This window comes from Watersipora subatra, chromosome 5 (assembly GCF_963576615.1).
Source record: "Watersipora subatra chromosome 5, tzWatSuba1.1, whole genome shotgun sequence".
In the NCBI taxonomy this organism is placed as follows: domain Eukaryota; kingdom Metazoa; phylum Bryozoa; class Gymnolaemata; order Cheilostomatida; family Watersiporidae; genus Watersipora; species Watersipora subatra.
This window is the reverse complement of record NC_088712.1, coordinates 49586891-49600402: the sequence shown is the minus strand read 5'-3', so window position 1 is coordinate 49600402 and position 13512 is coordinate 49586891. Positions and strand designations below refer to the sequence as shown.

The 13512-nt window shown below is 31.4% G+C and overlaps 2 protein-coding genes across 2 annotated transcripts in view; both read right to left on the bottom strand.

Annotated features, from left to right (window-relative positions):
• Nucleotides 1-13512, bottom strand: part of LOC137396818 (neural cell adhesion molecule 1-B-like) — a 474203-nt gene that overhangs the window by 357132 nt on the left and 103559 nt on the right. The window lies entirely within an intron of this gene.
• The window catches only part of LOC137396667 (uncharacterized), a 28966-nt gene that overhangs the window by 8767 nt on the left and 6687 nt on the right, over nucleotides 1-13512 (bottom strand). The window contains exons 4-5 of the mRNA XM_068082983.1: nucleotides 13262-13483; nucleotides 10913-11104 (exon numbers count right to left, since the gene is read on the bottom strand). Of these exons, the coding sequence (XP_067939084.1) occupies nucleotides 10913-11104; nucleotides 13262-13483 (414 nt within the window). The remainder of the gene's footprint in view (nucleotides 1-10912; nucleotides 11105-13261; nucleotides 13484-13512) is intronic.

Below are 13512 nucleotides of genomic sequence, written 5' to 3'. Positions count from 1 at the left end.
GATTATTTTATTTGATATCACAGTCATCATCATTCCTAATACCATTGCTGCAAGATTTTCCAAATTTAATGCCAAAATATTAACCCTAATGAATATACTTCTTAAGCAGTTTCCTGAGCACATTGACCAATTATAACAAAAGAGCACAGTCATTCATAGAATATGTCAACACCATTGCGACAATATGTCACCAATTTGATGGTAAAATTATTCTCACAGGTGTGTATGACATTTTTACCATTGATTTGGGGACATTGACTGATTATCTTATTTGAGATCACAGTCATGATTATTCCTAATACCATTGCTGCAAGATGTTCCAAATTTAATGTCAAAATATGAACCCCCAATGAATATGCTTCTTAAGAAGTTTCCTGAGCACATTGACCAATTATAACAAAACAACACAGTCAGTCATAGAATATGTCAACCCCATTGCAACAATATGTCCCCAATTTGATGGTAAAATTATTCTCAGATGTGTGTATGATATTTTAACCATTGATTTGGGGACATTGACTGATTATTTTATTTGAGATAAAAGTCAGGATCATTCTTAATACCATTGCTGCAAGATGTTCCAAATTTAATGCCAAAATATCAACTCCAATGAATATGCTTTTTAAGAAGTTTTCTGAGCACATTGACTAATTAGAACAGAAGAACACAGTCAGTCATAGACAATGTCAACGCCATTGCAACAATATGTCCCCAATTTGATGGTAAAATTGTTCTCACAGGTGTGTATGACATTTTAACCATTAATTTGGAGACATTGACTGATTATTTTATTTGAGATCACAGTCATCATCATTTCTGATACCATTGCTGCTCGATGTTCCAAATTTAATGCCAAAATATCAATCCCAATAATTATGCTTATTAAGCAGTTTCCTGAGCACATTGATCAATTATAACAAAAGAACACAGTCAGTCATAAAATATGTCAAGACCATTGCAACAATATGTCCCCAATTTGATGGTAAAATTATTCTCACAGGCGTGTATGATATTTTAACCATTGATTTGGGAACATTGACTGATTATTTTATTTGAGATAAAAGTCATGATCATTCTTAATACCATTGCTGCAAGATGTTCCAAATTTAATGCCAAAATATCAACTCCAATGAATATGCTTTTTAAGAAGTTTTCTGAGCACATTGACCAATTAGAACAGAAGAACACAGTCAGTCATAGACAATTTCAACACCATTGCAACAATATGTCCCCAATTTGATGGTAAAATTATTCTCACAGGTGTGTATGATATTTTAACCATTAATTTGGGGACATAGAACAATTATTATGTGTGAACTCGCAGTCATGAACAATCTAAAAACCGTTGCTGTAAGATGGTCGTTATTTGACAGCCAAATATCTCAGACATGTTTACGCTATTTTAAACATTTGTATGGTCGCATTAACCAATTATGATAAAATAATGTGCAGTTTTAAGCCATGTAAATTCATCATGCCAAGATGTCTCAATTTGATCACTGAACTATTATCACATGTGCATATGACTTTACAAATTTTTGTAAGTTCACTTACAGTCACTAATCATTTCAAAGCATCTGGGCTGTGGTGAAATCTCTCTAATTTAATGGCACAAATATCACAGCAAGTTTTAGTTATATTTGAACCATTAGCTTGAAAAAATATATCTATAATTGTAAGTGCACACTTATTCGTCAACCATCTTAAAGCGAATGTGTGAGAAAATTTCACCAATTTTGTGGCAAAACTATTATTGCAACTGTGAATGATATTGCTTCCATTAGTTTGAAACATTGAACAATTATTACCAATCTACATGCAGTGATCAAGCATATCATAGCTATTGTGACAAGATGTCCCCAAATAGATGCTAAAATACCATCACCAGTGTTTATAATTATGTAACTATTCTGGGAAGTTGGCCAATATGCAACTCCGCTCACAGTCATACAACAGCTCAAAGTATCTGTAATAAAATGTCCCTAATGCTCGCTTCATCATCTCCACAAAGCTTGTATGATTTTTTAACCATTTGCTCGGGGATATTGAGCAATTATTACAAAAGCAGTTTGAGTGATATAACATCTCAACGCCATTGTGATATTTTGTTGCTAATTTGAGGGTTCAAATATAACCACGAGTTTGCATGATCTTCTAACCAATGGTTTGAAATAATTGTCAAAATTTACTGGTGCATACATAGTATTAATTCATATCAAGGATGTTATAAAAAGTTTCCTTCAGTTTGTTGTTACGTTTGATGACAAAGAATAAAATATCTCTAATTTGGAAAGATAAGTACCCCAACAAATACTTATTATATTACAACCATTAGTTTGGAACATTACACAATGATTATAAGAGCACAATTAGTCGCCACCAATCTCAAAACATTCGTAATAAGATGTTCCCAAATTGATGGTAAAAATATCAGTGCATGAACATTTGCTTGTATGGCCATTGGTTTGAAAACATAAAGCAAATATCATAACTGTACATACAGTCATAAAATTTCTCAATGCTATTTCAATAACTACGAATATTATCAAAACCGTTAATTAATATACAACCATTACTTTTAGAATATTATTGAATTAATTAAGTATACTTTCATCCATAAAAAATCATTGAACATTGAGAAATCGGAGGTGTGTTTGTTATTTCAACGATTAATTTTGCAAACATTAGTTTAACCAAATAATAGAAATAGCATTGTGATAATATATCCTCATTTCGGTTTTGGAATTATTATCATGGGTGTGTATGACATTTAACCTATTAGTTTGGAATTTTTACCCATTCTTGTACAAAAATTATTAGGTGTGTTAAAATATATTTATTTTCTTTCAAATATTTGCATGATAGAAACTATTGAGCCTATAATTGGCACACATACACAAGACAACAACACTAATGCAATACAAATATAATATAATTTGTGTACAGCTAAAAGAAAATACTGCAACTAAAGGTGATTTGTTGTCCGCTAAGTAGGTATTTGCCAGATTATCTTCAGAATCTGTGAAACAGAATACAACCTTTCAAACACATTTCACTTGCTATGCCTGTTTGGCTTTTAATTCATATTGAAGTTTTTAAAAATAAAAATAGACAGTAATTATCAAATTCTTTAGGTATTTAATAAAAATTTAAGTATTACATTTCAACGTGAAACCTTCGGCAATGTTTTACTAAGTCAGTATTGTTTATGATAATAATCATCTATGTGAGCAACATCCAATAATATGAAATATTTTGAAAAGGTGATTCATCTTTACCGTTAACTGTTGTTCACTTTACTTTTTCGATTCAAAACGCATGGCATAACTCTTTGGCAACTGTGCAGTAAGTTGATGGATTGTGAAAGCCGTTTAGATTGGCAAATATGTACGCATGTCTTTAAAAAAATGGGCATAGTGGAAACCATGTGATATAAAATAAAAGTGAGCATGACTATCTGATGTTGCAAATAAAGTTTAAAATCTTGTGCCTAGGTAGATTTTCGACAAATTATTTGCAGTGTCTGTGAGATTTACAAGCTACCATTTCATTAACAACATGTCTCACTCACTGAATCTGCTTGGTTTTTAGCTAACCATAAAGCCGCGCACAGAATAGAATATTATAGAACTGCGTAGACAGAAAATGATAAATTCATTTAATATTTGTAAAGTGTATATGCTATTGAGCACAAACTTTATAAGAGTTTAGGATCTTATTTGTCTTTGATTTAGTGTACAAGCAGAAAATGTTATAATCTTGTCATTGTGCATGAGCAGTGCTGAATTTTACTGATTGCAGTATTGAATAGGTCTCTTTGTTCCCTAAGTTTAATTGATCCTTCTTCAATATTACATAATCATAAGCAGAACAAGACATGTTCAATGTATGACAGGCAAAGTTTCAACAGTGATAAACATGTTGGCTCAGAAAACTCTCAAACAGCGCAGAAAGTTTATCAATGCTGTGAGACTTTTTCAAAGCAATTATTAATAAAAAGGGGTGGCTATATACATGTATGAGCTACACAAAGTAAAGTGAGATGAGTTTTCCAATCTTTAAAACTATAGGTAAGCTTTCCAACAAAGGTAGTCAATGGCCAGCTATAGAATAATTCTAAAAAAAATGTTTAGTTCAAATTAGCAATCACAATAGAACAATAAGTAGGTTATTGCACTATTGCTATTGATATCTAAAATTATTTAGTTACAATGCAATTTCTAAAAAGACTTGTGTAGTTTTTCCAACAAAATTACAAATTGACAAAACAGGAATTTTGGCTCGTGACCTTCCTTGAGTAAAAGACCAAAAGTAATAACTTTGTCAGCAGTAATAAAAAACAGTTGACAAGGATCTTCAGGCGATTTTGCAAGTGTGCTTTTGCGAATTTTCAACAAGGGATCTACCAGTTGGTAATTATTGGTGCTCAACACAAGTTTTTGTTTAACTTCGTGTCTAAATTATCAGGAATCTTTTGCAAATTGGTATCATTCCTGCAGACTTTTTATTATTGTGAATTTTATAAGCAATTATCAGCCTCTCTTGCTTCATATAAAATTAGCATTGTAATTAAAACCATTAAATATTTTTCAGTGTAGTATATTATGGAGAGCATATCTTAAAAGAAAAAATTTCTTCTCTGGATGAGAGACTGTGTAAAAGTCGCAAACCATATAATCTTATTATTGCCTGCAAGTAACCGTATTGCATAATTTCCTTTGTTCTATTAATAGATCTTGTTGCTGTTTGATGTTGCATCATGATTACCTGGACCCTTGCTGCTTAATGTTTAGCAGAAAATAAGTGAAAAGTAATAATATTTACTTGGTTCAGGAGATTCTCTACCAACACTGAAAGTATACCAAAACGACGGATATTAAACCAAAACTATTAGAAAAACAACGGCACTAGAAAACAACTTTGCAATAATCACTCACTATTAGAGTTCTTGCTGTGCAAGCCGGTACATCAACCGAACTATCTAATGTGATGCAAAAGAAAAAAACTTTGTGAGTGTGATATTCCAACAATCAACTTTGAGAATCATGCATTTTGGGTTTAAAAGATTTTTCCAATTGCAATTTAAATTAAAAACTAAAGCAAATCAGTAAATACATGACTTCAAACCTTCCATAGTTGGGGTGATATAATTCTATTGTCTATCATAATTTTCTTCTGGTATAAGTTGCTCATGGTTAAATTGCATATAAATTGTCAAAATATTAAATTTCTCTTGAGAAATTGAAAAAGGTTTCATAAGAAATACCCTTCATATTTGTTTTAAAATATAACTGTTCAACTCTTTGTAAATTCGATAGTCCAATTAAAGAATTAATTTGTGTTCCATATTACATTTTGTTTTTCATAATGTTATCAAATAAATCATTTGACAATATTGCCCTATGTCAGTATAGCGTATGATAATAGTAGTCTATGGGAACAACATCAATTTAGATGAAATATTTTAAAAATATGATTTGTCTTGATTGTTAGCTTTTGTTCATTTTATTTTTTCTATTTAAGATGCATGTGATAACTCTTTGGAAACTATGCAGTGATTTTATGCACTGCGAAAGCTGTTTATATAGGCAAATATGTACGCATTTCCTTAAAAAAATGGGCTTAGTGAAAATCATGTGATCTGAAATGAACGTGAGCATGACTATCATTAATCCAAAACAAATGTAATATTACCTGTTTGAGGCTAGCTAGGTGATGTTGCAAATAAAGTTTAAAACCTAGCACCTGGGTAGATTCTTAAAAACTATTTGCTGTATCTGGGGATTTTGAAGCCACCATAGCATTTACAACATGTCTCACTTGCTGAGTCTGCTTGCATTTTAGCTAACCATAAAGCTTTGCACAGAATAGAATACTGTAGAGCAAAGTAGACAGAAAATACTAAATTCATCGAATATTTGTAAATTGTATATGCTACCAAGAGCAAACTTTATGAGAGTAAACATTTGATTTGTCTTTGATTGGTGTATAAAGCATCAAATGTTATAATCTTGTTATTGTATATGACCAGCAGTACTGAATAAGTTTCTTTGTTCTCCAGATTTAACTCCTGATTCTTCGATATTACATAATCATAAGCAAGACACTACAGGCTCAAGGTATGACAGGCAAAGATTGAAAAGTGATAACATGTTGGGTCAGACAAATCGCAAACAGCATCAAAATTTCACTAATGCCGTGAGACTTTTTCAAAGTAATTATGGAAAAAAGAACGACTATCAGTAACACAAAGTACAATTAGATGGGTTTTCTAAACATTGAAACTGTAGATAAAATTTACAACCGAAGTTGTCAATGACCAGTTATAAAATAATTCTCATAAAACTGATTAGTTCAAATTAGCAATCACAATAACAATAGAACAATAAGTAAATTATTGCACTATTGATATCTAAAATTAGTTTGCTACAATGCAATCTATAAAAAATTCTTGCGAATGTCAAATAGGATGTTTCCATGTGAAATATTTGACAACATTGATCTACGTCTGTATAGCTTATGATAACAGTGATCTTTGTGTGCAACGTCAATTCAGATGTAATATTTTGAAAATATGATCCGGCTTGATTATTACAGGTGGTTCACTTTATTTTCTCCATTTAAAACAAATAAAATTACTCTTTGGCGCCTGAGCAGTAATTTGATGCATTTTGAAAGCTATTTATATTGGCAAATAAGTACGCATTTTCTTAAAAAGATTGGCATAGTAAAAACATTGTGATTTAAAATGAACGTGAGCATGAGTATCATTAATACAAAACAAATACAATTTGTTCTGTTTGAGGCTAACTGGGTGATATTGCAAATGAAGTTCAAAATCTCGCGCCTAGGTAAATTATTGACAAATTATTTGCAGTGTCTGTAAAATTTACAAGCTACTATTTTATTAAAAACCTGTCTCACTCACTGCATCTGCTTGGTTTTTAATTAACAATAAAGCCTTGTGCCAATAGAATATTATAGAATGGAGTAAATGGAAAATAATAAACTCATTGAATATTTGTAAATTGTATATGCTATTGAGCACAAATTTTATGGAAGTAAACATCTTATTTGTCTTTGATTTGGTGTGTAAAGCATCCAATGTTATAATCTTGTTATTACAGATGACCAGCAGTACTGAATAAGTTTCTTTGTTCTATATATTTAACTTGTGGTTCTGCGATGTTACATAATCATAAGCAAAACACTACAGGCTAAATGTATGACAGGCAAAGGTTGAGAAGCGATAACACGTTGGCTCAAACAAATCTCAGATAGCACGAAAATTTTACCAATGCTGTGAGAGTTTTTTAAAGTAACTATTAAAAAAACAAGCAACTATGACCAACAAAAAGTAAAATGAGTCGGTTTTCCAAACATTAAAATGTAAGTAAGCTTTCCAACAGAAGTAGTCAATGCCAGCTATAGAATAATTCTCATAAAACTGTTTACTTCAAATTAGGAATCCCAATAACAATAGCACCATAATTAAATTATTGCCCTATCACTATTGATATCTAAAATTAGTTTGTTACAATACAATCTATAAAAAATAATTGCAAAGTTTTTTGAACAAAATTAAAAATAGCAAAAAAACAAACGCTTACCTGTGAACTTTTTTAATTAAAACAGCGCAAGTAATAACTTTGTCAAGAATAATTTAAAAGACAGTTAACAAGAAATTGCTAGCAGTTTTGCCAGTGTGATTTTGAAAATCTTTGACCAGGGATCTACTATTTGGTATTTTTTGGTGATCAACAGAAGTTTTGGTTTCATTTTGTGTTTTAATTATGAAAAATGTTTTTTTTTTATATTAGTCTAACTTCTTTAGATTTTTTATTGTTGTGAATTTTTACAAATAGGTAGCAGCCTCTCTTGCTTTATATAAAACAAGCAGATTGCCCGATTTTGCACGGCAATAAAAATGACGGTTTCAAATGAAGCTGTTTTTTTTTATTTCTGCGTACTGCATTTATTTCTGTGTACTGTTTATATATTTGTGTAATTTATACTGTGCCTGTTTCAGTCCTACTGCAGCTCTCTACTGATTGCAATATTCTTGCTTATCATATCAATCAAGCTTATGCGAGAGTCATGTAAGTTATGCATTGTTATGTTAAAACAATGCATACTTGTTATAAATCAACATACAATAAAAGACAAAAAGACACTGATATTTATATATAAATTTTCAGTATGCATTGCTTATTTGCTGAGACGTTAGCTAAGCGCATTTGGCTTTGTTTCATATAACAAACAAAGTTTCATGCATTCATTGAACCGTATTAGGCTCTTACATATATACACTACTGAAATCCAGCTAAAATTATATATGATGAATCCTACAATAAAATTAAAAAATTTTTAATCTGTTGCATTCCCATGAACCAAGTAGTAATAAACATTAAAAAAATCATTCATGTTGACGATTATTTGCGTTCAGTATTTCACACCCATTTAACACCCCAAAAAATATTTTTATTGTTTGCGAGTATGCAAAAACACTTTGCTTTTTTGTATACTTAATTTTTTGCCAATTTCATGTGCTCGGTGGACATCTTCATGTGCAATCTCATGTGCACACTTTCATAATTATGCTATTAAAAGTTATGCATGACTTCATTTCTACTTCAAACTCAGTTCAAAAGTTCTATATTTGTCTATGAAATCTTTGTTGAGTAATAAATATACATATTATGACACTTTTTTAATTTACTTTTAGGAACTATTAATTCTACACATGTATGATGTACAAAGGATGACTCAGCGTTAGGCCATTAGCGATTGGCATAAACAGACAACAAATTTAATTACGTTACTGAATTAATTTTGTTGCCGTATCTCGTTTACTGCTAGCAATGCCAGTCATCAACATATTTACCTTGCGTCAGCATGAGTTAACTATTATAAACAGAAGCAAAAAGAACAAGTGAGGTGATGACAAGCACTTTTTCAAAAATCCAAAAGCCAAAAAGAATTAAATATATTCATTAAATGTTGACGCTGCTGCTTAGTTTTACACATTGATAACCGCAATTGATTAAACTTGAAACTTGTATAATTCCATTGTTTTCAAGCCATACATGAAAAGCAAGCATAGGGACATAGGAGTTAAATTACAATCAAGCTTTAGATAAAAAGATTGGTATTGTCAACCTACTCAATATAAACTTGATGAAATATATATATTTTCTAAAACAACTACAAGTATTTTCAATGAGGAGCGATAAATGTATGACAGAATTTTCTATCCAGCTATTTCATTCTCTAAAGATATACTACCTTGTCAATCTTTGTAATTCACTCTGATCTTTTAGTAGTAACGAAAGTTTTTTAGTGGAGCTGTTGAAAGAATACTACATAGTAAAAAAGTTCAATGATGGACCATTGGTCTGAGAAAGAAAAAACAGAAGATTTGATTGAATTCTAACAATATACAGATCTCAGATTACAAATTTGCAGAGACACTTGAAATTGGTTTAATAATGTTTGTTTTAAATGTTTTGAACCAAAATTATCAGACATTCAAGTTAACTTTTAAAATATATTTTAAATCAGAATTTTGACCATTATTATTCATAGATATAGGAAAAATGTAAACGAGTTAGAGAAAGCATTAGAGGCTACATGTTTTATTTTAATATTTTATTCAGTCTAAAAATATCAAGGTAGGATGATGTAGTAAAGTTCTTGCAAAGACATACAATGGATCAAGATTTGAAGTCAATAAAGTACATGTACAGAGATCTTATGCTTAAGACTATGTGAAATTAACCTGAGATTTTATGCAGCCATAACTTATGTAAGAAATGTACGTAATGAATTCAAACAAATCTTTTGAATAATAAAGCACAATTTTTTTTAATTGCGTATAAACTACAACCATACTAAAAAAAAGCTAGTAAGTAAAGAAGGATGCATATGTGAGAATATTTGAAAAAGTACAAGAGCTCTCAAGGATTATTAAAGGCCTGAACTATTGAAGGAAGCAAACAAGACACACTTTCAAATGTCTGCTGAGCGTGTATAACTGCCGACCAAATACACTATATTGTAAAAAAAACTTTCCAAATGCTAAACTACAAAATACATTTGTAATGCAGAAGAGCAAATATAGCCTTTAGCTAAACATAAGTTCAAAAATAGTGTAAACGCTCAATTTGCTTCCGAAGCTACATTTTAGATAAAAACTCACAAATATTGTGACTTTTCGCCCACAAATATTGTGAGTTTTCATCTCTTGTAATTTCATTCTTGTAGACACTCGCAAATATTGTGAGTTTTTACAAGATAGAAATTAGCTCCCCAATAAGATATAATGTCCCCAATTGTTAGGTAAAACGTTTCTATGAGAAAAAAACTCCGCAAATATTTGCTTACTAACAAATGGAAACAGGTCAAATGTGTGTGAGAATTTAGCAAACTTTATGGGGACTTACATATTTTTTCACACACCCACACTCACAGATGTTCTCGTACAAATGCAGGCAATTGGGGACAGTGCTCAGATTTTGTCGGGAGTTGGATTAAACTATATATTTTTTAGTTTTTTATAAGCAAAAAGGATTTAAAAGATTGGGGACGTCCCCAATTTATGAACGTCCCCAATTTGTCTGTTAAATTCTGGTGTGAGTCCCCAATTGCATGCATTTACAAGTTCACACACACACACGCACGCACGCACACACACATACACACACTCTTCCAAAACATGAGGATGCTGTGACTAAATGTATCCAGAGACACACTCTTCTACAACATAACGGTGCTGCGCTTAGATGTATGCACATTCATATATTCCTCTAGCAAATAATTTTGCTGCGCTTAGATGTGTCTACACTCATATACTTCTCTAGTACACCATGATTATGTCCCTATATGTATCTACAATGACATACTATGACATTACCTTTTCTCTTCCTGCAGCAGAATATGATGATGATTACAGCTGTTATCAGCACCACTCCTCCAATAACTATTCCAACAATGGCACCAATAGTCAAGCCAATAGTCAATTTTGTTACGTTTAGCTCTGTCGGTGGTGGTATGGTTACATCAAATGTCCATGTCACATTGCAAGGGATGATGACTGGATCCACAACTACAAGGAGTTTGTTGAGAGCAACACTATATCATTGCATCAATCCCATTTCATTATTTTTATGTGAACATTAGTTCAAAGTGGCATTTTGTATGCAAAAATAAAATATTCCAATGAAAGCTGCAAATACGCCCAGGTTTGATACTTTTCTAGTATACAATTATGAAGTTAGCTACAAATCTTATCATTTTAGATCAGTTAGTTTTGTTCAAGAATTGTTGCTTTTTGATCAGATAATCTGTTAGTTGAACCGTTTATGTACATTAATTCACCTGATACTTTCAATGGTGCTGCTTAACCATATCACCTACTTTGATATTAAATAAGGTCATGTCATTGGCGAGTCAAATATAATCATATATATAACATAGTGTACCTTAGTATATAATTAATATATTTTTGGAAAGTATGACCTTTACATTGCATGTTGGGTATTTCAGATTTTAAACATATGTTCTCCAACCAGGCGCTTTCTATTAAAAAGATACATAATTGGACACTTTTCAGACTGTGAAGATATAAATTATGCACAGCTAGTCTTATCTTAATTACAACTGACTGAAGATGAACATGTCTGATCTTAATGGATCGAGCAGTTCAGGATAATGTAATAAGTGTGAAGCCTGAAAGATTTTTCATCTACAAACCATTTTCAGTTGCCCAAAAAAGCTAATTAGTTGAGATACAGGTAGAGAAAGTGTGACATTTTATACTTCTAAAACTCCTCATCCATTAGTAAAATCATACCTAGTAATACACAGACCACTAAACTAAAATATGTAATGATCTTAGTTTATTAAAAATAACTTAGCAAACAACTGAAGCTTCTATAAGTAATGTTGATGTGCAGCAAAAGAGAGATTCCTAGTCTATATTTATTACTCCTTTTTCAGAGCACAAACTCTTCATTGTCAGTAACTTTAAGTTACATATATACTAATGGTGAGTCAGAAGTTGCTCAGGATTTTGGTTAATAGCTAATAATTACTTTTAGCAAACAATTAAAGCTCATATAAGTGATGATGATGTGCAGCAAAAGAGAGATTCCTAGTCTATATTTATTACTCTCTCTTTTTCAGAACACAAACTCTTCATTGTCAGTAACTTGAAATAACATATTTACTAATGATAAGTCAGGAGTTGATAGATAACAAGCGGAGCACAAGCAGTCTGATCTTATAACTCTTCCCTCATGTGAGAATATTTAACACCACAGAACACTACTCTTACTATACTAAATATTTTCCTACGAAACTGCAAAGGAGTCAGATTGGTGTTGTTGGTAGCTCGTCGATATCAAAAGTTGAAGGTTATGAGTTCTAGTCCTTCACATAACAATCTTTTAGAAAGCATTTATATTCGTTCCCATGTTATTTCTTGAACTCGACGGTACCAAGGTCTAACAAATATTGGTCAAATTTTAAAGTGGTCCAAAGCTACTTATAAGTCTAACAGTACGATTGGACCCACGACATGATTGGTTCATGTATGAAAACTGCTATCAAAAATGAGAAAAGAAGTTTGCTGCAGATGACTAGCTATCTGTTAACATCAAGTACACAGGAGATTGTGGAATGCTATATTCACTGTTAATATAACTGGCTTTAGCAAGACAATAATAATGTTTCAGCATATCTACAAGCACTGACAGATAATCTAAAACTTTGAGCTAGTATTATAAATATAATATTGTTTGCTATGTTTAACTTTTATCTCAAATTTGTAGTCTAAAAATTTATTTGTTCAGAAAAAATGCACCAATCTTACCAAATCTCATACAATGATACTATATTATTCATGACTCTATTAATAACCATATTTTAAAAAGTATCAGATGAATAATTACCATGTAACGATAGCAACATACTCTTCATATGTACATCATTTTGATGGTGGGAAGAGTATATCTTACACCCTCAAACAAAATGCTTCGTAGTTTTTATGCTAAGTAGTGATGCCAGGGTGAATTGTGAAAAGCTATTTTCACACAAAGTATAAAGATTCAAAGATTTCCAGCAGCTGTGTCAACAGCTTGTGTTCAACACCACATACAAGAGATTAGAAGAGAGACTTTTTCTGCATTCCAAATAACAAATCAACTACAGGAAGTTATAACTTAAACTGAAAAAGCATTTGATCCACTGTGCAGACACTTACATTCAATAGATGCAGTACAGTTGAACTGTTCTGTTTGACCATTCTGACGAGAGTCCATAGAAATTACCAACTGATCAGACACATCTGCATCTGAACAAGTATTGCATGACCACTTGTAGGTAGGGTTAGAAATAGAGTCGGTCAACCCTTTACAAGTGAGTGTAAGAGGCCCTCCAGGGTTGTATTCTAAATCGTAATGTGGCTCCCCTTCATAGTCAATATCTGTAACAAAATATAATAACCAATAATTA